Consider the following 25,623-nt stretch of genomic DNA (forward strand, 5'->3'; position numbering starts at 1 on the left):
GGGTGGTTCTACTGGACTGTAGTGTGTTCTAGAGACTCTGGACTTAGTGCTGAGTGGGTGGTTCTACTGGGCTGTAATGTGTTATAGAGACTCTGGACTTAGTGCTGAGTGGGTGGTTCTACTGGGCTGTACTGGTTTATAGAGACTCTGGACTTAGAGCTGAGTGGGTGGTTCTACTGGGCTGTCCTGGTTTATAGAGACTCTGGACTTAGTCCTGAGTGCGTGGTTCTACTGGACTGTAGTGTGTTATAGAGATAAATAAAAGGTCTCTCTCTCAAGCAGAGCGTCACCATGGCGACGCTAGTTACCGCACTCAGGGATGTGAGGCCACCATTGTTGAGCAACAACACATAAATATACGTAAACACGCATGAATGCACACATGTACACACACACACACCAACACAGGATTCACTCAAACAGACACTTGCTTTTCATGCTAAGGAAGCAAGTTGTACCTTGCCAGCAAACAGACAGTATATCACACAGAAAAGGCATTAGCATTACAACACACTACACTGAGTGGGCACAGACTGACCTATCCCACTAGCCAACAGGCAGGATGTCAAGAAGGCACCTCCCTAACAGTACTCAGTCCTGTACATCTCTACACTAGATGGGCTACTATTGTCCCAACAGTACTCAGTCCTGTACATCTCTACACTAGATGGGCTACTATTGTCCCAACAGTACTCAGTCCTGTATATCTCTACACTAGATGATGGGTTACTATTGTCCCAACAGTACTCAGTCCTGTACATCTCTACACTAGATGATGGGTTACTATTGTCCCAACAGTACTCAGTCCTGTACATCTCTACACTAGATAATGGGCTACTATTGTTCCAACAGTACTCAGTCCTGTATATCTCTACACTAGATGATGGGTTACTATTGTCCCAACAGTACTCAGTCCTGTACATCTCTACACTAGATGATGGGTTACTATTGTCCCAACAGTACTCAGTCCTGTACATCTCTACACTAGATGATGGGCTACTATTGTCCCAACAGTACTCAGTCCTGTACATCTCTACACTAGATGATGGGCTACTATTGTACCAACAGTACTCAGTCCTGTACATCTCTACACTAGATGATGGGCTACTATTGTTCACATGATAGCTGCATTGTTCCCATTGATAGATGTTCCTTAGCTAACGACTAACGGAGCCTGGTTACATAACAGGAGTGACTACTGCCTAGCAACCTGGCAGTAGGTCAGAGGCAGGGTGGTAGATGACAGACTGGGAGAGATCAACCTGGCAGTAGGTCAGAGGCAGGGTGGTAGATGACTGGGAGAGATCAACCTGACAGTAGGTCAGAGGCAGGGTGGTAGATGACTGGGAGAGATGGAGGGTTGGAGGGAGGAGAGGGTAGGGCTGAGAAGGGGAGTTGAGGACTCACCCAACACCAGAAGCTCCACAGGGGCCTCATTCCTGCCCTCGAGGTCGTCAGAGATGATCACCTTACACAGGTAAACCCCACTATCTCCCCACTGGAGCTCCCCGATACGCAGGTCAGCCTCTGGAGAGAGGGAGGGGGAGGAAGACAGAAGATATTAAAAGAAAAGAAGTATCACATCCCTCTGTCAAACATCACTCTGTCAAACATCACTCTGTCAAACATCACTCTGTCAAACATCACTCTGTCAAACATCACATCTAACACATCACTCTGTCAAACATCACTCTGTCAAACATCACTCTGTCAAACATCACTCTGTCAAACATCACTCTGTCAAACATCACTCTGTCAAACATCACATCTAACACATCACTCTGTTAAATATCACATCTAACACATCACTCTGTCAAACATCACTCTGTCAAACATCACTCTGTCAAACATCACTCTGTCAAACATCACTCTGTCAAACAGCACTCTGTCAAACAGCACTCTGTCAAACATCACTCTGTCAAACATCACATCTAACACATCACTCTGTCAAACATCACATCTAACACATCACTCTGTCAAACATCACTCTGTCAAACATCACATCTAACTCATCACTCTGTCAAACATCACATCTAACACATCACTCTGTCAAACATCACTCTGTCAAACATCACTCTGTCAAACATCACTCTGTCAAACATCACTCTGTCAAACATCACTCTGTCAAACATCACTCTGTCAAACATCACTCTGTCAAACAGCACTCTGTCAAACATCACTCTGTCAAACATCACATCTAACACATCACTCTGTCAAACATCACTCTGTCAAACATCACTCTGTCAAACATCACTCTGTCAAACATCACTCTGTCAAACATCACATCTAACACATCCCTCTGTCAAACATCACTCTGTCAAACATCACTCTGTCAAACATCACTCTGTTAAACAGCACATCTAACACATCACTCTGTCAAACATCACATCTAACACATCACTCTGTCAAACATCACTCTGTCAAACATCACTCTGTCAAACATCACTCTGTCAAACATCACTCTGTCAAACATCACTCTGTCAAACATCACTCTGTCAAACATCACTCTGTCAAACATCACATCTAACACATCACATCTAACACATCACTCTGTCAAACATCACATCTAACACATCACTCTGTCAAACATCACTCTGTCAAACATCACTCTGTCAAACATCACATCTAACACATCACTCTGTCAAACATCACTCTGTCAAACATCACTCTGTCAAACATCACATCTAACACATCACTCTGTCAAACATCACTCTGTCAAACATCACTCTGTCAAACATCACTCTGTCAAACAGCACTCTGTCAAACATCACTCTGTCAAACATCACATCTAACACATCACTCTGTCAAACATCACATCTAACACATCACTCTGTCAAACATCACATCTAACTCATCACTCTGTAAAACTACCTTACAACATTCCTTAACTTCCCATGTGAAGTCTCAAATATGTCACCTCGGGTTTCAACTGAGAATATAAATATCAAGATTGTCAAGGACAAGGAGGAACGGAGAAACAGGTTTGTTTTGGCCAGTTAGGGGGAGGAGGGAACATTGTGTCTGACACAGTCCACGGAGGAGTTGTGTTGAGTGATAAACAGTAAAGGAGGCGAGGACTCTGTGGAGGGAGACTTTCAGCAGACCAGTCAGTCCATTGTGAGGCGGACATGTAAACAGACCTATTTAAGGGACAGGAAGAGACAAGCATAATGAACAGCCTTTCCTGTTGGGGGTCGGGCTGGAGGTGGGGCTGTGGGTTAGGAGACTGCAAGTCTCAAATCCTATGGACAACCAGAAAATAGTTTTAGTGGATATCTATTAACATGCCACTGTATTGAACCCATTTGGTTTATAATACTGCACTACACTTTATTATGGACAACAGGTTCAGTACATGTCACTGCATTCTGTATCAGAAAGAAGTCTGGGCCTTGAAGTCTCGTAGATCGACACACTGCACTCTTTTTGTTTACAAGTTCCTTCTGCATAAACCTCCGCTGTACGTTACCTCCATGTTAACTTACAGACATATGAGATACCAGACCAGGTCTCAGAGAGGATCACTCTGCAGATCACTCTGGAGATCACTCTGCAGATCAGTCTGGATATCACTCTGGAGATCACCTGCAGATCACTCTGGAGATCACTCTGCAGATCACTCTGCAGATCACTCTGGAGATCACTCTGGAGATCACTCTGCAGATCACTCTGCATATCATTCTGGAGATCACTCTGCAGATCACTCTGGAGATCACTCTGGAGATCACTCTGTGCGTATATTGATGTGTGTATAGTGTATATTGATGTGTATATTAATGTGTGTAGTGTATATTGATGTGTATAGTGTATATTGATGTGTATATTGTATATTGATGTGTATAGTGTATATTGATGTGTATATTAATGTGTGTAGTGTATATTAATGTGTATAGTGTATATTGATGTGTATATTAATGTGTATAGTGTATATTGATGTGTATAGTGTATATTGATGTGTATAGTGTATATTGATGTGTATAGTGTATATTGATGTGTATATTGATGTGTATATTGATGTGTATAGTGTATATTGATGTGTATATTGATGTGTATATTGATGTGTATAGTGTATATTGATGTGTATAGTGTATATTGATGTGTATATTGATGTGTATATTGATGTGTATAGTGTATATTGATGTGTATATTGATGTGTATATTGATGTGTATAGTGTATATTGATGTGTATATTGATGTGTATATTGATGTGTATAGTGTATATTGATGTGTATAGTGTATATTGATGTGTATATTGATGTGTATATTGATGTGTATAGTGTATATTGATGTGTATATTGATGTGTATAGTGTATATTGAGGTGTATAGTGTATATTTGTATAGTGTATATTGATGTGTATATTAATGTGTATAGTGCATATTGAGGTGTATAGTGTATATTGATGTGTATATTGATGTGTATAGTGTATATTGAGGTGTATAGTGTATATTGATGTGTATATTAATGTGTATAGTGCATATTGATGTGTATATTAATGTGTATAGTGCATATTGATGTGTATATTGATGTGTATAGTGTATATTGAGGTGTATAGTGTATATTGATGTGTATATTAATGTGTATAGTGCATATTGATGTGTATAGTGTATATTGATGTGTATATTGATGTGTATAGTGTATATTGATGTGTATAGTGTATATTGATGTGTATAGTGTATATTGATGTGAACATGATGTGTATATTGATGTGTATAGTGCATATTGATGTGTACGTTAATGTGTATAGTGTATATTGATGTGTATAGTGTATATTGATGTGTACATTGATGTGTGTAGTGTATATTGATGTGTATAGTGTATATTGATGTGTACATTGATGTGTATAGTGTATATTGATGTGTAGTGTATATTGATGTGTGTAGTGTATATTGATGTGTATAGAGTATATTGATGTGTACATTAATGTGTATAGTGTATATTGATGTGTATAGTGTATATTGATGTGTACATTGATGTGTGTAGTGTATATTGATGTGTATAGTGCATATTGACGTGTGTGGTGTAAATATTGATGTGTATAGTGTATATTGAGGTGTATAGTGTATATTGATGTGTATCTTGATGTGTATAGTGTATATTGATGTGTATATTGATGTGTATAGTGTATATTGATGTGTATATTGATGTGTATAGTGTATATTGATGTGTACATTAATGTGTGTAGTGTATATTGATGTGTATATTGGTGTGTATAGTGTATATTGATGTGTACATTAATGTGTGTAGTGTATATTGATGTGTGTAGTGTATATTGATGTGTATAGTGTATATTGATGTGTATAGTGTATATTGATGTGTATATTAATGTGTATAGTGTATATTGATGTGTATAGTGTATATTGATGTGTATAGTGTATATTGATGTGTATAGTGTATATTGATGTGTATATTGATGTGTATATTGATGTGTATAGTGTATATTGATGTGTATAGTGTATATTGATGTGTATATTGATGTGTATATTGATGTGTATAGTGTATATTGATGTGTATATTGATGTGTATAGTGTATATTGAGGTGTATAGTGTATATTGAGGTGTATAGTGTATATTGATGTGTATATTAATGTGTATAGTGCATATTGATGTGTATATTAATGTGTATAGTGCATATTGATGTGTATATTGATGTGTATAGTGTATATTGAGGTGTATAGTGTATATTGATGTGTATATTAATGTGTATAGTGCATATTGATGTGTATATTGATGTGTATAGTGTATATTGATGTGTATATTGATGTGTATAGTGTATATTGATGTGTATAGTGTATATTGATGTGTATAGTGTATATTGATGTGAACATGATGTGTATATTGATGTGTATAGTGCATATTGATGTGTATATTGATGTGTATAGTGTATATTGATGTGAACATGATGTGTATATTGATGTGTATAGTGCATATTGATGTGTATATTGATGTGTATCGTGTATATTGATGTGTACATTAATGTGTATAGTGTATATTGATGTGTATAGTGTATATTGATGTGTACATTGATGTGTATATTATATTGATGTGTATAGTGTATATTGATGTGTACATTGATGTGTATAGTGTATATTGATGTGTGTAGTGTATATTGATGTGTGTAGTGTATATTGATGTGTATAGTGTATATTGATGTGTACATTAATGTGTATAGTGTATATTGATGTGTATAGTGTATATTGATGTGTACATTGATGTGTGTAGTGTATATTGATGTGTATAGTGCATATTGACGTGTGTGGTGTAAATATTGATGTGTATAGTGTATATTGATGTTTTTTGATGTGTAGTGTATATTGATGTGTATAGTGCATATTGACGTGTGTGGTGTAAATATTGATGTGTATAGTGTATATTGAGGTGTATAGTGTATATTGATGTGTATCTTGATGTGTATAGTGTATATTGATGTGTATATTGATGTGTATAGTGTATATTGATGTGTATATTGATGTGTATAGTGTATATTGATGTGTACATTAATGTGTGTAGTGTATATTGATGTGTATATTGGTGTGTATAGTGTATATTGATGTGTACATTAACGTGTGTAGTGTATATTGATGTGTGTAGTGTATATTGATGTGTATAGTGTATATTGATGTGTATAGTGCATATTGACGTGTGTAGTGTATATTGATGTGTATATTGATGTGTATATTGATGTATATAGTGTATATTGATGTGTATATAGTGTATATTGATGTGTATAGTGTATATTGATGTGTATATAGTGTATATTGATGTGTATATTGATGTGTATAGTGTATATTGATGTGTATAGTGTATATTGATGTGTATCTTGATGTGTATCTTGATGTGTATAGCGTATATTGATGTGTATATAGTGTATATTGATGTGTATAGTGTATATTGATGTGTATCTTGATGTGTATAGTGTATATTGATGTGTATATAGTGTATATTGATGTGTATCTTGATGTGTATAGTGTATATTGATGTGTATCTTGATGTGTATAGTGTATATCGATGTGTATATAGTGTATATTGATGTGTATATTAATGTGTATAGTGTATATTGATGTGTATAGTGTATATTGATGTGTATATTGTATATTGATGTGTATAGTGTATATTGATGTGTATATTAATGTGTGTAGTGTATATTAATGTGTATAGTGTATATTGATGTGTATATTAATGTGTATAGTGTATATTGATGTGTATAGTGTATATTGATGTGTATAGTGTATATTGATGTGTATAGTGTATATTGATGTGTATATTGATGTGTATATTGATGTGTATAGTGTATATTGATGTGTATATTGATGTGTATATTGATGTGTATAGTGTATATTGATGTGTATATTGATGTGTATAGTGTATATTGAGGTGTATAGTGTATATTGAGGTGTATAGTGTATATTGATGTGTATATTAATGTGTATATATTATATTGAGGTGTATAGTGTATATTGATGTGTATATTGATGTGTATAGTGTATATTGAGGTGTATAGTGTATATTGATGTGTATATTAATGTGTATAGTGCATATTGATGTGTATATTAATGTGTATAGTGCATATTGATGTGTATATTGATGTGTATAGTGTATATTGAGGTGTATAGTGTATATTGATGTGTATATTAATGTGTATAGTGCATATTGATGTGTATATTGATGTGTATAGTGTATATTGATGTGTATATTGATGTGTATAGTGTATATTGATGTGTATAGTGTATATTGATGTGTATAGTGTATATTGATGTGAACATGATGTGTATATTGATGTGTATAGTGCATATTGATGTGTACATTAATGTGTATAGTGTATATTGATGTGTATAGTGTATATTGATGTGTACATTGATGTGTGTAGTGTATATTGATGTGTATAGTGTATATTGATGTGTACATTGATGTGTATAGTGTATATTGATGTGTGTAGTGTATATTGATGTGTGTAGTGTATATTGATGTGTATAGTGTATATTGATGTGTACATTAATGTGTATAGTGTATATTGATGTGTATAGTGTATATTGATGTGTACATTGATGTGTGTAGTGTATATTGATGTGTATAGTGCATATTGACGTGTGTGTGTAAATATTGATGTGTATAGTGTATATTGAGGTGTATAGTGTATATTGATGTGTATCTTGATGTGTATAGTGTATATTGATGTGTATATTGATGTGTATAGTGTATATTGATGTGTATATTGATGTGTATAGTGTATATTGATGTGTACATTAATGTGTGTAGTGTATATTGATGTGTATATTGGTGTGTATAGTGTATATTGATGTGTACATTAATGTGTGTAGTGTATATTGATGTGTGTAGTGTATATTGATGTGTATAGTGTATATTGATGTGTATAGTGTATATTGATGTGTATAGTGTATATTGATGTGTATATTAATGTGTATAGTGTATATTGATGTGTATAGTGTATATTGATGTGTATAGTGTATATTGATGTGTATAGTGTATATTGATGTGTATATTGATGTGTATATTGATGTGTATATTGATGTGTATAGTGTATATTGATGTGTATAGTGTATATTGATGTGTATATTGATGTGTATATTGATGTGTATAGTGTATATTGATGTGTATATTGATGTGTATAGTGTATATTGAGGTGTATAGTGTATATTGAGGTGTATAGTGTATATTGATGTGTATATTAATGTGTATAGTGCATATTGAGGTGTATAGTGTATATTGATGTGTATATTGATGTGTATAGTGTATATTGAGGTGTATAGTGTATATTGATGTGTATATTAATGTGTATAGTGCATATTGATGTGTATATTAATGTGTATAGTGCATATTGATGTGTATATTGATGTGTATAGTGTATATTGAGGTGTATAGTGTATATTGATGTGTATATTAATGTGTATAGTGCATATTGATGTGTATATTGATGTGTATAGTGTATATTGATGTGTATATTGATGTGTATAGTGTATATTGATGTGTATAGTGTATATTGATGTGTATAGTGTATATTGATGTGAACATGATGTGTATATTGATGTGTATAGTGCATATTGATGTGTATATTGATGTGTATAGTGTATATTGATGTGAACATGATGTGTATATTGATGTGTATAGTGCATATTGATGTGTATATTGATGTGTATAGTGTATATTGATGTGTACATTAATGTGTATAGTGTATATTGATGTGTATAGTGTATATTGATGTGTACATTGATGTGTGTAGTGTATATTGATGTGTATAGTGTATATTGATGTGTACATTGATGTGTATAGTGTATATTGATGTGTATATTGATGTGTATAGTGTATATTGATGTGTATAGTGTATATTGATGTGTACATTAATGTGTATAGTGTATATTGATGTGTATAGTATATATTGATGTGTATATTGATGTGTGTAGTGTATATTGATGTGTATAGTGCATATTGACGTGTGTGGTGTAAATATTGATGTGTATAGTGTATATTGATGTGTATCTTGATGTGTATAGTGTATATTGATGTGTATATTGATGTGTATAGTGTATATTGATGTGTATATTGATGTGTATAGTGTATATTGATGTGTACATTAATGTGTGTAGTGTATATTGATGTGTATATTGGTGTGTATAGTGTATATTGATGTGTACATTAATGTGTGTAGTGTATATTGATGTGTGTAGTGTATATTGATGTGTATAGTGTATATTGATGTGTATAGTGCATATTGACGTGTGTAGTGTATATTGATGTGTATAGTGTATATTGATGTGTATATTGATGTATATAGTGTATATTGATGTGTATATAGTGTATATTGATGTGTATAGTGTATATTGATGTGTATATTGATGTGTATAGTGTATATTGATGTGTATAGTGTATATTGATGTGTATAGTGTATATTGATGTGAACATGATGTGTATATTGATGTGTATAGTGCATATTGATGTGTATATTGATGTGTATAGTGTATATTGATGTGTACATTAATGTGTATAGTGTATATTGATGTGTATAGTGTATATTGATGTGTACATTGATGTGTGTAGTGTATATTGATGTGTATAGTGTATATTGATGTGTACATTGATGTGTATAGTGTATATTGATGTGTGTAGTGTATATTGATGTGTGTAGTGTATATTGATATGTATAGTGTATATTGATGTGTACATTAATGTGTATAGTGTATATTGATGTGTATAGTGTATATTGATGTGTACATTGATGTGTGTAGTGTATATTGATGTGTATAGTGCATATTGACGTGTGTGGTGTAAATATTGATGTGTATAGTGTATATTGATGTTTTTTGATGTGTGTAGTGTATATTGATGTGTATAGTGCATATTGACGTGTGTGGTGTAAATATTGATGTGTATAGTGTATATTGAGGTGTATAGTGTATATTGATGTGTATCTTGATGTGTATAGTGTATATTGATGTGTATATTGATGTGTATAGTGTATATTGATGTGTATATTGATGTGTATAGTGTATATTGATGTGTACATTAATGTGTGTAGTGTATATTGATGTGTATATTGGTGTGTATAGTGTATATTGATGTGTACATTAACGTGTGTAGTGTATATTGATGTGTGTAGTGTATATTGATGTGTATAGTGTATATTGATGTGTATAGTGCATATTGACGTGTGTAGTGTATATTGATGTGTATAGTGTATATTGATGTGTATATTGATGTATATAGTGTATATTGATGTGTATATAGTGTATATTGATGTGTATAGTGTATATTGATGTGTATATAGTGTATATTGATGTGTATATTGATGTGTATAGTTTATATTGATGTGTATAGTGTATATTGATGTGTATCTTGATGTGTATCTTGATGTGTATAGCGTATATTGATGTGTATATAGTGTATATTGATGTGTATAGTGTATATTGATGTGTATCTTGATGTGTATAGTGTATATTGATGTGTATATAGTATATATTGATGTGTATCTTGATGTGTATAGTGTATATTGATGTGTATCTTGATGTGTATAGTGTATATCGATGTGTATATAGTGTATATTGATGTGTATATTAATGTGTATAGTGTATATTGATGTGTATAGTGTATATTGATGTGTATAGTGTATATTGATGTGTATATTGTATATTGATGTGTATAGTGTATATTGATGTGTATATTAATGTGTGTAGTGTATATTAATGTGTATAGTGTATATTGATGTGTATATTAATGTGTATAGTGTATATTGATGTGTATAGTGTATATTGATGTGTATAGTGTATATTGATGTGTATAGTGTATATTGATGTGTATATTGATGTGTATATTGATGTGTATAGTGTATATTGATGTGTATAGTGTATATTGATGTGTATATTGATGTGTATAGTGTATATTGATGTGTATATTGATGTGTATAGTGTATATTGAGGTGTATAGTGTATATTGAGGTGTATAGTGTATATTGATGTGTATATTAATGTGTATAGTGCATATTGAGGTGTATAGTGTATATTGATGTGTATATTGATGTGTATAGTGTATATTGAGGTGTATAGTGTATATTGATGTGTATATTAATGTGTATAGTGCATATTGATGTGTATATTAATGTGTATAGTGCATATTGATGTGTATATTGATGTGTATAGTGTATATTGAGGTGTATAGTGTATATTGATGTGTATATTAATGTGTATAGTGCATATTGATGTGTATATTGATGTGTATAGTGTATATTGATGTGTATATTGATGTGTATAGTGTATATTGATGTGTATAGTGTATATTGATGTGTATAGTGTATATTGATGTGAACATGATGTGTATATTGATGTGTATAGTGCATATTGATGTGTACATTAATGTGTATAGTGTATATTGATGTGTATAGTGTATATTGATGTGTACATTGATGTGTGTAGTGTATATTGATGTGTATAGTGTATATTGATGTGTACATTGATGTGTATAGTGTATATTGATGTGTGTAGTGTATATTGATGTGTGTAGTGTATATTGATGTGTATAGTGTATATTGATGTGTACATTAATGTGTATAGTGTATATTGATGTGTATAGTGTATATTGATGTGTACATTGATGTGTGTAGTGTATATTGATGTGTATAGTGCATATTGACGTGTGTGGTGTAAATATTGATGTGTATAGTGTATATTGAGGTGTATAGTGTATATTGATGTGTATCTTGATGTGTATAGTGTATATTGATGTGTATATTGATGTGTATAGTGTATATTGATGTGTATATTGATGTGTATAGTGTATATTGATGTGTACATTAATGTGTGTAGTGTATATTGATGTGTATATTGGTGTGTATAGTGTATATTGATGTGTACATTAATGTGTGTAGTGTATATTGATGTGTGTAGTGTATATTGATGTGTATAGTGTATATTGATGTGTATAGTGTATATTGATGTGTATAGTGTATATTGATGTGTATATTAATGTGTATAGTGTATATTGATGTGTATAGTGTATATTGATGTGTATAGTGTATATTGATGTGTATAGTGTATATTGATGTGTATATTGATGTGTATATTGATGTGTATATTGATGTGTATAGTGTATATTGATGTGTATAGTGTATATTGATGTGTATATTGATGTGTATATTGATGTGTATAGTGTATATTGATGTGTATATTGATGTGTATAGTGTATATTGAGGTGTATAGTGTATATTGAGGTGTATAGTGTATATTGATGTGTATATTAATGTGTATAGTGCATATTGAGGTGTATAGTGTATATTGATGTGTATATTGATGTGTATAGTGTATATTGAGGTGTATAGTGTATATTGATGTGTATATTAATGTGTATAGTGCATATTACATTTACATTTACATTTAAGTCATTTAGTGCATATTGATGTGTATATTGATGTGTATAGTGTATATTGAGGTGTATAGTGTATATTGATGTGTATATTAATGTGTATAGTGCATATTGATGTGTATATTGATGTGTATAGTGTATATTGATGTGTATATTGATGTGTATAGTGTATATTGATGTGTATAGTGTATATTGATGTGTATAGTGTATATTGATGTGAACATGATGTGTATATTGATGTGTATAGTGCATATTGATGTGTATATTGATGTGTATAGTGTATATTGATGTGAACATGATGTGTATATTGATGTGTATAGTGCATATTGATGTGTATATTGATGTGTATAGTGTATATTGATGTGTACATTAATGTGTATAGTGTATATTGATGTGTATAGTGTATATTGATGTGTACATTGATGTGTGTAGTGTATATTGATGTGTATAGTGTATATTGATGTGTACATTGATGTGTATAGTGTATATTGATGTGTGTAGTGTATATTGATGTGTGTAGTGTATATTGATGTGTATAGTGTATATTGATGTGTACATTAATGTGTATAGTGTATATTGATGTGTATAGTGTATATTGATGTGTACATTGATGTGTGTAGTGTATATTGATGTGTATAGTGCATATTGACGTGTGTGGTGTAAATATTGATGTGTATAGTGTATATTGAGGTGTATAGTGTATATTGATGTGTATCTTGATGTGTATAGTGTATATTGATGTGTATAGTGTATATTGATGTGTACATTAACGTGTGTAGTGTATATTGATGTGTGTAGTGTATATTGATGTGTATAGTGTATATTGATGTGTATAGTGCATATTGACGTGTGTAGTGTATATTGATGTGTATAGTGTATATTGATGTGTATATTGATGTATATAGTGTATATTGATGTGTATATAGTGTATATTGATGTGTATAGTGTATATTGATGTGTATATAGTGTATATTGATGTGTATATTGATGTGTATAGTGTATATTGATGTGTATAGTGTATATTGATGTGTATCTTGATGTGTATCTTGATGTGTATAGTGTATATTGATGTGTATATAGTGTATATTGATGTGTATCTTGATGTGTATAGTGTATATTGATGTGTATATAGTGTATATTGATGTGTATCTTGATGTGTATAGTGTATATTGATGTGTATCTTGATGTGTATAGTGTATATCGATGTGTATATAGTGTATATTGATGTGTATAGTGTATATTGATGTGTATCTTGATGTGTATATAGTGTATATTGGTGTGTATCTTGATGTGTATAGTGTATATTGATGTGTATCTTGATGTGTATAGTGTATATTGATGTGTATATAATGTATATTGATGTGTATAGTGTATATTGATGTGTATATCCCCCCACCCCCCCCATCCCCCATCCCCTCCTCCATCCCCCATCCCCTCCTCCATCCCCCCCCATCCTTACTCCACAGATTCTTGGAACAGGGTAGGAAGTTCAATGTGTTTGTGCCCACTCCAGGGTTCACCAGAGGAGCCAAACCATTAAGGCTGACTTCACAGTGAACAGACAGAGAGAGAGAGCTCCTTTTGAAGTGCCCCACATCAGAGAGAGACAGATGGAGAGAGAGAACAGAGAGAGCTCCTTTTAAAGAGCCTCACATCAGAGAGAGACAGAGAGGGAAAGATGGAGAGAGAACAGAGAGAGAGAGAGAGAGAGAGAGAGAGAGAGAGAGAGAGAGAGAGAGAGAGAGAGAGAGAGAGAGAGAGAGAGAGAGAGAGAGAGAGAGAGAGAGAGAGAGAGAAAATGATGGAGAGAGAACAGAGAGAGAGAATGATGGAGAGAGAACAGAGAGAGAGAGAGAAAGAGAGATACAGAGAAAGAGACAGAGACAGAGAGAGACAGAGACAGAGAGAGAGAGAGAGAGAGAGAGAGAGAGAGAGAGAGAGAGAGAGAGAGAGAGAGAGAGAGAGAGAGAGAGAGAGAGACAGAGAGACAGAGAGAGAGACAGAGAGAGAGACAGAGAGAGAGAGAGAGAGACAGAGAGAGACAGAGAGAGACAGAGAGAGACAGAGAGAGAGAGAGAACAAGGTGTGAGGGAGAGGACAACATTAAAGCACAGCAATGTGGGAAAAAAATCCTCCTTTGTCCATCTGGTCACAGGAGAAGAGAGGGTTGATTCTTATCCCTGATTTACAGCTCAATAAATCTGGAGTCCACTTGCAGGTCCATTCCCCCCTCTCTCTCCCTCCCTCTCTCTCTCTCTCTGTCTCTCTCTCTCTCTCTCTCTCTCTCTCTCTCTCTCTCTCTCTCTCTCTCTCTCTCTCTCTCTCTCTCTCTCTCTCTCTCTCTCTCTCTCTCTCTCTCTCTCTCTCTCTCTCTCTCTCTCTCTCTCTCTCTCTCTCTCTCTCTCTCTCTCTCTCTCTCTCTCTCTCTCTCTCTCTCTCTCTCTCTCTCTCTCTCTCTCTCTCTCTCTCTCCTCCCCCTCGCTCTCTCTCTCTGCAGCTCTCTCTCTCTCTCCACCCCTCGCTCTCTCTCTCCGCCCCTCTCTCTGTCTCCCTCTCCGCCTCTCTCTCTCCTCTCCCTCTTACTCTATCCATCTCTATCTTTCTCTCTCACTCTCTCTCCCTGTCTGCTCACCGATGCCTGAGTCTAAAGCAGCTATCAGAGTCCAGAAGGTGTATGTGTACACACAGCAGTGATCTAGAATGTCGGACCGTTGACTTTCATACTTTGAATTCTTAGCGTGGCTCAAGCAATTTCTCCAACTGTCAACACATTAAAACGCATAGAGGACGAGAACGTGGAGCCGCGTTGGCTGGGGATTGTGGGGAGGTGCGTGTTCGGGCTGTGCGTCCCCCACGTAGCTATGTCACAATGGGACGCCGGACTATCACGTCTCTTCCTATTCATCACCCCGCCTGTCCTCCACAACACCCTCTTAGTGTCTCTTCAGAGGACCTCACAGCACGCATGTGGGTGGGTGCATGTCAACGTGTGTGTTATGGAATTGAGAAGAGAGGCAGCCTTGTGACCTGCCTGTGACCTCAACCACCTGTGACCTTTATGATCTCTATTTTGATCTGCTGGACCTGACCAGCCTCCCTGGACAACTAGTCCTCCTGATGTAATAGCATCATCAACAACACTAGTGACATGTCTTTTATCTAGAGGACCTGACCAGCCTCCCTGGACATCTAGTCCTCCTGATGTAATAGCATCATCAACAACACTAGTGACATGTCTTTTATCTAGAGGACCTGACCAGCCTCCCTGAACATCTAGTCCTCCTGATGTAATAGCATCATCAACAACAGTAGTATTGAGTGCCATGTCTTACTGTTGATGATAGTAATATCTCTGCCCTTGTAGTGCTCGGCCAGGGTGATGGAGGATCCGGTGACGGAGGCCACCACGCGGACGGTGCGGCTAGAATCGGAGCAGTCTAGATGGGACGAGGAGCCCCTTACCCCCAGGCCCTCCGGGAAGCTGAAGGCGTCGCGGGTGCGGTCGCGGCAGTAAGACTTGTACCACCATTGGACCACAGGCGTCTGGGTGGACATGCTGGAGTATTGACACGGCAGGACCACCGACTGGAACAGCGTGGCATACTTCTTGTCTTCACGAGAGGAGACCTGGATGGCTGAGCTTGATGGGAGATCTGGTGGAGACAGACAGACAGACAGACAGACAGACAGACAGACAGACAGACAGACAGACAGACAGACAGACAGACAGACAGACAGACAGACAGACAGACAGACAGACAGACAGACAGACAGACAGACAGACAGACAGACAGACAGACAGACAGACAGACAGACAGACAGACAGACAGACAGACAGACAGACAGACAGACAGACAGACAGACAGACAGACAGACAGACAGACAGACAGACAGACAGACAGACAGACAGACAGACAGACAGACAGACAGACAGACAGACAGACAGACAGACAGACAGAGGAGTCACTAATTGCCATTTCAAGGAGATGACATCTTAGCACAAACAGATCTGGGACCTGGCTCGCTGGCAGTGTCACTGTGAACAGACATATAGAGAGAAATCCCCAGATCAGCAGCGTGGCCCTGTCCGCCCTCCTACATTTACCACGAGACCAGCACTTCAGACCAACCGGTAATTACATCATCTAGTGAATGTTCACCTCCAGCCTCACAAAGCTCCTAAAACACAGTTAAATACAACCTTACTGTTACCATCAACGTGAAATAGAGCAAGAGTAGGCTAGTCTGACTGTAATGTCTGTCGTCGGAAGGCATGGACCAAAACGCAGCGCGGTAAGTGTTCATGATTCTTCATGCCTCAAAAACACTCGAACAAAATAACAAAGTGAAAAAAACGAAACAGTTCTGTCAGGTGAACAGACACTAAACAGAAAATAACTACCCACAAAACACAGGTGGGGAAAAAGGCTGCCCAAGTATGATTCCCAATCAGAGACAACGATAGACAGCTGCCTCTGATTGGGAACCACACTCAGCCACAAACAAAGAAATAGAAAACATAGAAATAATGAAACTAGAATGCCCACCCTAGTCACACCCTGGCCTAAATAAAATAGAGAATAAAAGTCTATCTAATACCAGGGCGTGACAGTACCCCCAAAGGAGCGGACTCCGGCCGCAAAACCTGCCTCTAAAGGGGAGGGTCCGGGTGGGCATCCCTTATGGCGGTGGCTCCGGTGCGGGATGCAGATCCTCATCGGAGGAACCAGACCACCGATGATCGCTGGAGGCTCCGGACTGGGAACCGTCGCTGGAGGCTCCGGACTGGGGACCGTCGATGCAGGCTCCGGACTGGGAACCGTCGCTGCAGGCTCCGGACTGGGTACCGTCGCTGCAGGCTCCGGACTGGGTACCGTCGCTGCAGGCTCCGGACTGGGTACCGTCGCTGCAGGCTCCGGACTGGGTACCGTCGCTGCAGGCTCCGGACTGGGTACCGTCGCTGCAGGCTTCGGACTGGGGACCGTCGCTGGAGGTCCGGACTGGGGACCGTCGCTGGAGGTCCGGACTGGGGACCGTCGCTGGAGGTCCGGACTGGGGACCGTCGCTGGAGGTCCGGACTGGGGACCGTCGCTGGGGTCCGGACTGGGGACCGTCGCTGGAGGTCCGGACTGGGGACCGTCGCTGCAGGTCCGGACTGGGGACCGTCGCTGCAGGCTCCGGACTGGGGACCGTCGCTGGAGGCTCCGGACTGGGGACCGTCGCTGGAGGCTCCGGACTGGGGACCGTTGCTGGAGGTCCGGACTGCGGATCAACGCTGGAGGCTTCGTGCCATGGATCATCACTGGAGGCTTCGTGCCATGGATCATCACTGGAGGCTTTGTGCCATGGATCAATACTGGAGGCTTTGTACGTGGAGCCGGAACAGGTCTCACCGGACTGAGGAGACGTACTGGAAGCCTGGTACGTGGAGCTGGCTGGATACCCATCCTGGCTGGATACCCACTTTAGCTCAGTGAGTGCGTAGAGCCAGCGCAGGACACACTGGACCGTGGAGGCGCACCGGAGGTCTGGAGCGCAGAGCCTCTCTATGGCCAGGGCGTGACACTGACTGCGTGTAGTGGAGGTGAGTTGGACTCGTGCTCTCGTGATGAGGTAGCTCTGCGTGCGACGTCATTATCAGTATCGCCCTCAGGAGGTTTCCCACCTGTGACATGAGGTTCTGAGGCTGGAACTGGGCTAGTCAGAAGAAGAGCCTTCATTTCTCCTAGACTATGTTAACTATGTCTGCTTGGATAAGGGACTTGATGGGACCGCTGAAATCTACTTGTCTCCTTGTTTGGGAAAGAGGAGCAGAGGTGGTTTCATCCTCAACAGGTATCTGTACGGTTAGTGTCAGGACCAGGCTGGGGCCGAGGCTACTGAAAGGTTTTCATGAACCTCAGAAAGAGAAATCAGAGTTTCTCAGGATCTGTTCCAATTTAATTGCGGTCTGTACAATTGAACACGGCCTGTATCCCAAATGGCACACTATTTAGTGCCCTACTGTCACGCCTTGGTCATTATATTTTGTGTTTTTGGTATATGTTTGGGTAGCCAGGGTGTGACATGGGTTTATATGTTGTGTTTCGTATTGGGGTTTGTAGTAATTGGGATTGTGTATGATTAGGGGTGTGTCTAGTTAGGCTTGGCTGCCTGAGGCGATTCTCAATCAGAGTCAGGTGCTTGTCGTTGTCTCTGATTGAGAACCGTATTTAGACAGCCTGTCTTTCGCGTTGTATTTTGTGGGTGATTGTTCCTGTCTTAGTGTTGTAGTCACCAGATAGGCTGTAATAGGTTTCACGTTTCGTTTGTTGTTTTCATATACAGTTATTTCATGTACCGCGATATTCCTTCATTAAAGTCATGAATAACCTACACGCTGCATTTCGGTCTGACTCTCTTCATACAACAGACGAACGTCGTTACACCTACTTTTAACCAGGGCCCATATGTCTCAAAAGTAGTGCACTATGTAGGGAATAGGGTACCATTTGGGACGAACAAACAGCATTTCTGCAGTAGAGCAGACTGTCATTTTAATAGGCAATCTGACTCAACAAAATGAACAGAATTATATGTTGCTGGTGTGGTAATCTTTCATTTTAAATACCAGTTACCCGGGTTTACCAGTGTGGTGATGGAGTAAATCCCCCCGCACTTAACACAAGTGGTCACTATGACCACAGTCTCAAAGACTAAACACATAAAAACAGCTGATTCACTCTGTCTGTATCTGATTGTTAGAATTATTATGAATAAATGAATAAATAACGCCCCCATTTCAAATAGAACTGTAACTAAGTAAACTTATACTCAGTTTTATTATATCTGATTAACACTATGAGTTCATAAGAAGGGATTGTGTGACACGGACAAGGAGTAATTAAAGTTAATGAACACCATTACAACTTGGCAGAAAGAAATGGGTTGTGGATTAAGTAAACAGATAAGGTAGTTAACCTGTGGTTGAACCGACCAAACTGAGCTCTGGGGTGTTTTAGATAAGACAGTGAGTGCATTCCTAGGTTTTCCGTTAATTAGACCTGTCAGCTAAGTGGTGATCGATAATGTTGAGGGGTCAAAAAGTTAATTCAGTCATGCTGTGTGTCCTGTGTGTGTGGGGGGGGGTCAGAATGAACTCAGTTGTGTTGTGTGTCCTGTGTGTGTGCTAGGGGGTCAGAATGAACTCAGTTGTGTTGTGTGTCCTGTGTGTGTGCTAGGGGGTCAGAATGAACTCAGTTGTGTTGTGTGTCCTGTGTGTGTGCTGGGGGGGTGTCAGAATGAACTCAGTTGTGTTGTGTGTCCTGTGTATGTGCTGGGGGGTCAGAATGAACTCAGTTGTGTTGTGTGTCCTGTGTATGTGCTGGGGGGGTCAGAATGAACTCAGTTGTGTTGTGTGTCCTGTGTATGTGCTGGGGGGGTCAGAATGAACTCAGTTGTGTTGTGTGTCCTGTGTATGTGCTGGGGGGGTCAGAATGAACTCAGTTGTGTTGTGTGTCCTGTGTATGTGCTAGGGGTCAGAATGAACTCAGAATGAACTTTTAAAGTTCCCTTTGACCCGGTCTGGAGGAGGAGATTCATTTTAGGAGCAATGAAATTACATAATGTTATTGTATATAAACTGTTGCTCGTGGTAACGTGGGAGCGCGCTCCGAGAATAAATTCTGTTACCTATTATTGAAACTAGCGTTAGCTCTCAGAGTTCATGTCTAGGATCAAGCTCCGTGGACAAACAGTGTTGTGGTGACTAGACTAGTTCAAACCCAGTTGGTTAATAAGCTCTGAACCCGACAGATCTCATGAGCAGGAGCTTGACAACACAGCTGGACAGTCCAGTCAATCAGCAGGTGATGAACTGAAAACACACACGCCTAAAAAACATCTGTGTCTGCTAATGCTAAATGTGTGTGTGTGTGTGTGTGTGTGTGTGTGTGTGTGTGTGTGTGTGTGTGTGTGTGTGTGTGTGTGTGTGTGTGTGTGTGTGTGTGTGTGTGTGTGTGTGTGTGTGTGTGTGTGTGTGTGTGTGTGTGTGTGTGTGTGGTGCTTCTCTGAATAGGCAGTGGGAGGTGAGGTCAGTGAACAATTGTGGTCTGAAATGGAACCGTGAGCAGAGAGGGAGAGATGGGGGATGGGTAGCTTCATTTAATCATGTCCTGTGTGTGTGTTTGTGTGTGTGTATGGGTGTGTGGGAGCGAGCGTTAATTTGTGTGTGTGTGTGTGTGTGTGTGTGTGTGTGTGTGTGTGTGTGTGTGTGTGTGTGTGTGTGTGTGTGTGTGTGTGTGTGTGTGTGTGTGTGTGTGTGTGTGTGTGTGTGTGTGTTAGACAGTAGAGTTGTCACATTCTCCCAAACCACCAAACAGGGAACTTCTGGATGAGCCAGCAAAAAAACAGTAACAGCTTCCATAACATTACTAGAACATTCCAATAACATTACTATAACATTCCCATAACATTACTAGAACATTCCCATAACATTCCCATAACATTACTAGAACATTCCTATAACATTACTAGAACATTCCCATAACATTACTAGAACATTCCCATAACATTACTAGAACATTACTAGAACATTCCTATAACATTACTAGAACATTACTAGAACATTCCCATAACATTACTAGAACATTCCCAAAACATTACTAGAACATTCCCATAACATTACTAGAACATTCCCAAAACATTACTAGAACATTCCCATAACATTACTAGAACATTCCCATAACATTACTAGAACATTCCCATAACATTACTAGAACATTCCCAAAACATTACTAGAACATTCCCATAACATTACTAGAACAACATTCCCATAACATTACTAGAACATTCCCATAACATTACTAGAACATTCCCATAACATTATTAGAACATTCCCAAAACATTACTAGAACATTCCCAAAACATTACTAGAACATTCCCATAACATTACTAGAACATTCCCATAACATTACTAGAACATTCCCATAACATTACTAGAACATTCCCAAAACATTACTAGAACATTCCCATAACATTACTAGAACATTCCCATAACATTACTAGAACAACATTCCCATAACATTACTAGAACATTCCCATAACATTACTAGAACATTCCCATAACATTATTAGAACATTCCCAAAACATTACTAGAACATTCCCAAAACATTACTAGAACATTCCCATAACATTACTAGAACATTCCCAAAACATTACTAGAACATTCCCATAACATTACTAGAACATTCCTATAACATTACTAGAACATTCCCATAACATTACTAGAACATTCCCATAACATTACTAGAACATTCCCATAACATTACTAGAACATTCCCAAAACATTACTAGAACATTCCCATAACATTACTAGAACATTCCCAAAACATTACTAGAACATTCCCAAAACATTACTAGAACATTCCCATAACATTACTAGAACATTCCCATAACATTACTAGAACATTCCCATAACATTACTAGAACATTCCCAAAACATTACTAGAACATTCCCATAACATTACTAGAACAACATTCCCATAACATTACTAGAACATTCCCATAACATTACTAGAACATTCCCATAACATTATTAGAACATTCCCAAAACATTACTAGAACATTCCCAAAACATTACTAGAACATTCCCATAACATTACTAGAACATTCCCATAACATTACTAGAACATTCCCATAACATTACTAGAACATTCCCATAACATTGCCATAACATTCCCAGCAGCAGAAAGGGAAACAACAGGAAAGTCAGTAGGGTCTTTCAGAGGATTGAGAGCTACCGGGAACACAGGCTTTATTAGTTTCCAGGAAACCACCTCAGGAGGGGCGCAGGGACAGGGGTGGTTTATTTTATTAGTTCATCTTCAGAAGAGCCCTACGGAGTCTACAGAAGAGCCCTGCAGAGTCTACAGAAGAGCCCTACCGAGTCTACAGGAGGGGTCTACGGGAGGGTTTAGAGGGGAGAGGAGCTGTTTCAGACACACACAGAGCGAGAGAGAGATTAAACGACAGAGAACGATGGTAGAGAGGGAAACAGTGTAGAGAGAGGAGGGAGAAAGAGAAGAGGAAGAGCGAGAGAGAGAGAGAGAGAGAGAGAGAGAGAGAGAGAGAGAGAGAGAGAGAGAGAGAGAGAGAGAGAGAGGCACAGGGGAAATCAGTTGGTGTGTAGTAGGCTACATTCCTCACCCCGCAGGCCACAGCACTTCAGGAGAGCAGGGAAAGAAAGGATGAGGGAAAGGGAGGAGAGGAGAGGCAGGGAGCAAAAGTCCACTTCAGACCAGTTCCTTACGCTGTTTGTAGTTTGAAAGTTGCACCTGCTGCTAGTCTAAGGACCTGTGGTGTCCCTCACAAACACCTGCTGCTAGTCTAAGGACCTGTGGTGACCCTCACAAACACCTGCTGCTAGTCTAAGGACCTGTGGTGTCCCTCAAACACCTGCTGCTAGTCTAAGGACCTGTGGTGTCCCTCAAACACCTGCTGCTAGTCTAAGGACCTGTGGTGTCCCTCAAACACCTGCTGCTAGTCTAAGGACCTGTGGTGTCCCTCAAACACCTGCTGCTAGTCTAAGGACCTGTGGTGTCCCTCAAACACCTGCTGCTAGTCTAAGGACCTGTGGTGTCCCTCAAACACCTGCTGCTAGTCTAAGGACCTGTGGTGTCCCTCAAACACCTGCTGCTAGTCTAAGGACCTATGGTGTCCCTCAAACACCTGCTGCTAGTCTAAGGACCTATGGTGACCCTCGAACACCTGCTGCTAGTCTAAGGACCTGTGGTGTCCCTCAAACAGCTCCTGCTAGTCTAAGGACCTGTGGTGTCTCTCAAACAGCTCCTGCTACCTAAGAGGACATTTTAAACACAGAGCTGGAGAAATCTACAAATCGACACTTCTCTATATAACTACATAATCAAAAAGGAGTATTGTAGCCTACATTAGACAACATGAACTCAGGGATAGAATCTATAATATATAGGTATATCATTTCTAAAAAACTAAACGATTACAAAATATTATTCCCTATCTGTAATACACCATTTTTTCAAACTTACCTGTAATTATTTGATTAATTCATGAATGGATAGTACAACTCCAATGTACGCTATTGTACACTAATTGAAGTCAGCCCTTCCTAATCCGTGACCTATAAATTTCCCTTCACATCATTCACACTTGGCTGAGTACCATGGAACCAACAGAAGCCCGTCTACAGCCGCCAGACCAGTGCTACTACCTTCATTGCGCTGCACCAAGCAAGTCACACAACAAAGCTCATGCTTCTATCCCTCGTGATGTTGAAATCAAAAGGCAGGATAGTCTACATTCCAAATCCGTTACTTTGTATCGTTTACGGGCTACACAAGTCTTGTACTGTAGGCCTACGTGACTGTAACTCGAAAGTAAATTACGTTTTACAATGTATCGTTCTTTCCTGAAATGTTTTCCTTTGGTAAATCCTGAAAAAAGTTCCCGTGCAAAAAAGACGGAAAAAACATCAACCAATTTTTTTTTCTGTTAGAAATCAGAACGAGGGCAGGTTCGAGACGAGAACACAAACATTTTAAAAGTAAAAGAAGTGAGGAGAAAACTCAACATAATAAAGTTGTTTATTAACCTGTTACACTGCTAGGTTGGCTCGTTAGTCAGTAAAAGTTATATACATCTTCATCACCTACCTGTCAGGAATAGTACAGGAATCCACCATCTCAGCAACAAACACATCTTCCATATCAAAGCATTTGCGTTTAGAGAAGTCCTGTGTACATGTTCTCCTCGCCTTTTCCGCCTCATTCCTCAAACCGCTATTCGAGGCGCCTCGCTCTACCCGAGTATAACGGGATTGCTCCTAAGCTCTGACCGAGTATAACGGGACTGTAGCTGGCTGACTGAGTATAACGGGACTGTACCGTTTGAGAAATGGGTGGTGCATGCGCAGTTTGGTCCTCTTCAGGGCAAGGGGGGGGGGGTCATTTAAAAGTGACTCAAGCATCTTTACATGTTGTGGCCAATGGGACTGTGTCTATATGGGTCATTCTTGAATTGTGGTGATAAATTCTGATCCTTGACTTTGGCATCATGTAAAATCATTTTAAAATGAGAACAATATGACAAGTAATACATTTGTCTTTTGTTTTTACAGTTATTTAATAAGAAAACATATATAAGTCATTTATGCTACAAAACACATTTTCGTATGCATTGTAGAAACTACTGGGGGATAGCAGGTTGGCTTGTCCTACTGGTGATGTGTAGCGGTGTAGTGACATGTTTTGGGCGATTTAGAGATATCTATCTATCATTTTGAATGCTAGACATTGAAACAAAATTATGTAATATATTGCCTACATCAATAAAACCAAATGATATTATTACTAGTATAATGTTGTCCCTGAATTTAATGTCATTGGTGTTAGCGCCTTGAAAATCACTGATTACAAAGATACACAAGGACCTTGAGCTCCGGTGGAAAACTGTTATCATGGGGAGGAGTCTATATTATCAGGGGAGGGGTCTATATTATCGGGGGAGGAGTCTGTTACCGGGGAGGGGTCTATATTATCAGGGGAGGAGTCTGTTACCGGGGGAGGGGTCTATATTATCAGGGGAGGGGTCTATATTATCGGGGAGGAGTCTGTTACCGGGGAGGAGTCTATATTATCAGGGGAGGGGTCTATATTATCGGGGAGGAGTCTGTTACCGGGGGAGGGGTCTATATTATCAGGGGAGGAGTCTGTTACCGGGGGAGGGGTCTATATTATCAGG

At 38.4% G+C, this 25,623-nt stretch overlaps 1 protein-coding gene across 1 annotated transcript; it reads right to left on the bottom strand.

Annotated features, from left to right (window-relative positions):
* Positions 1–1,407: 1,407 nt before the first annotated feature.
* Positions 1,408–24,697, bottom strand: LOC124028288 (immunoglobulin-like domain-containing receptor 2; the record flags this gene model as incomplete). Its single annotated transcript, XM_046340392.1, has 3 exons — positions 24,537–24,697; positions 16,199–16,519; positions 1,408–1,527 (listed from the first exon to the last, which is right to left on the bottom strand). Coding segments are annotated over exons 1-3 (556 nt in total), but the record flags the coding sequence as incomplete, so codon positions are not given.
* Between the last annotated feature and the right edge of the window lie 926 nt (positions 24,698–25,623).

The sequence above is a fragment of the Oncorhynchus gorbuscha genome, unplaced genomic scaffold (assembly GCF_021184085.1).
Source record: "Oncorhynchus gorbuscha isolate QuinsamMale2020 ecotype Even-year unplaced genomic scaffold, OgorEven_v1.0 Un_scaffold_3979, whole genome shotgun sequence".
Taxonomy (NCBI): Eukaryota; Metazoa; Chordata; class Actinopteri; order Salmoniformes; family Salmonidae; genus Oncorhynchus; species Oncorhynchus gorbuscha.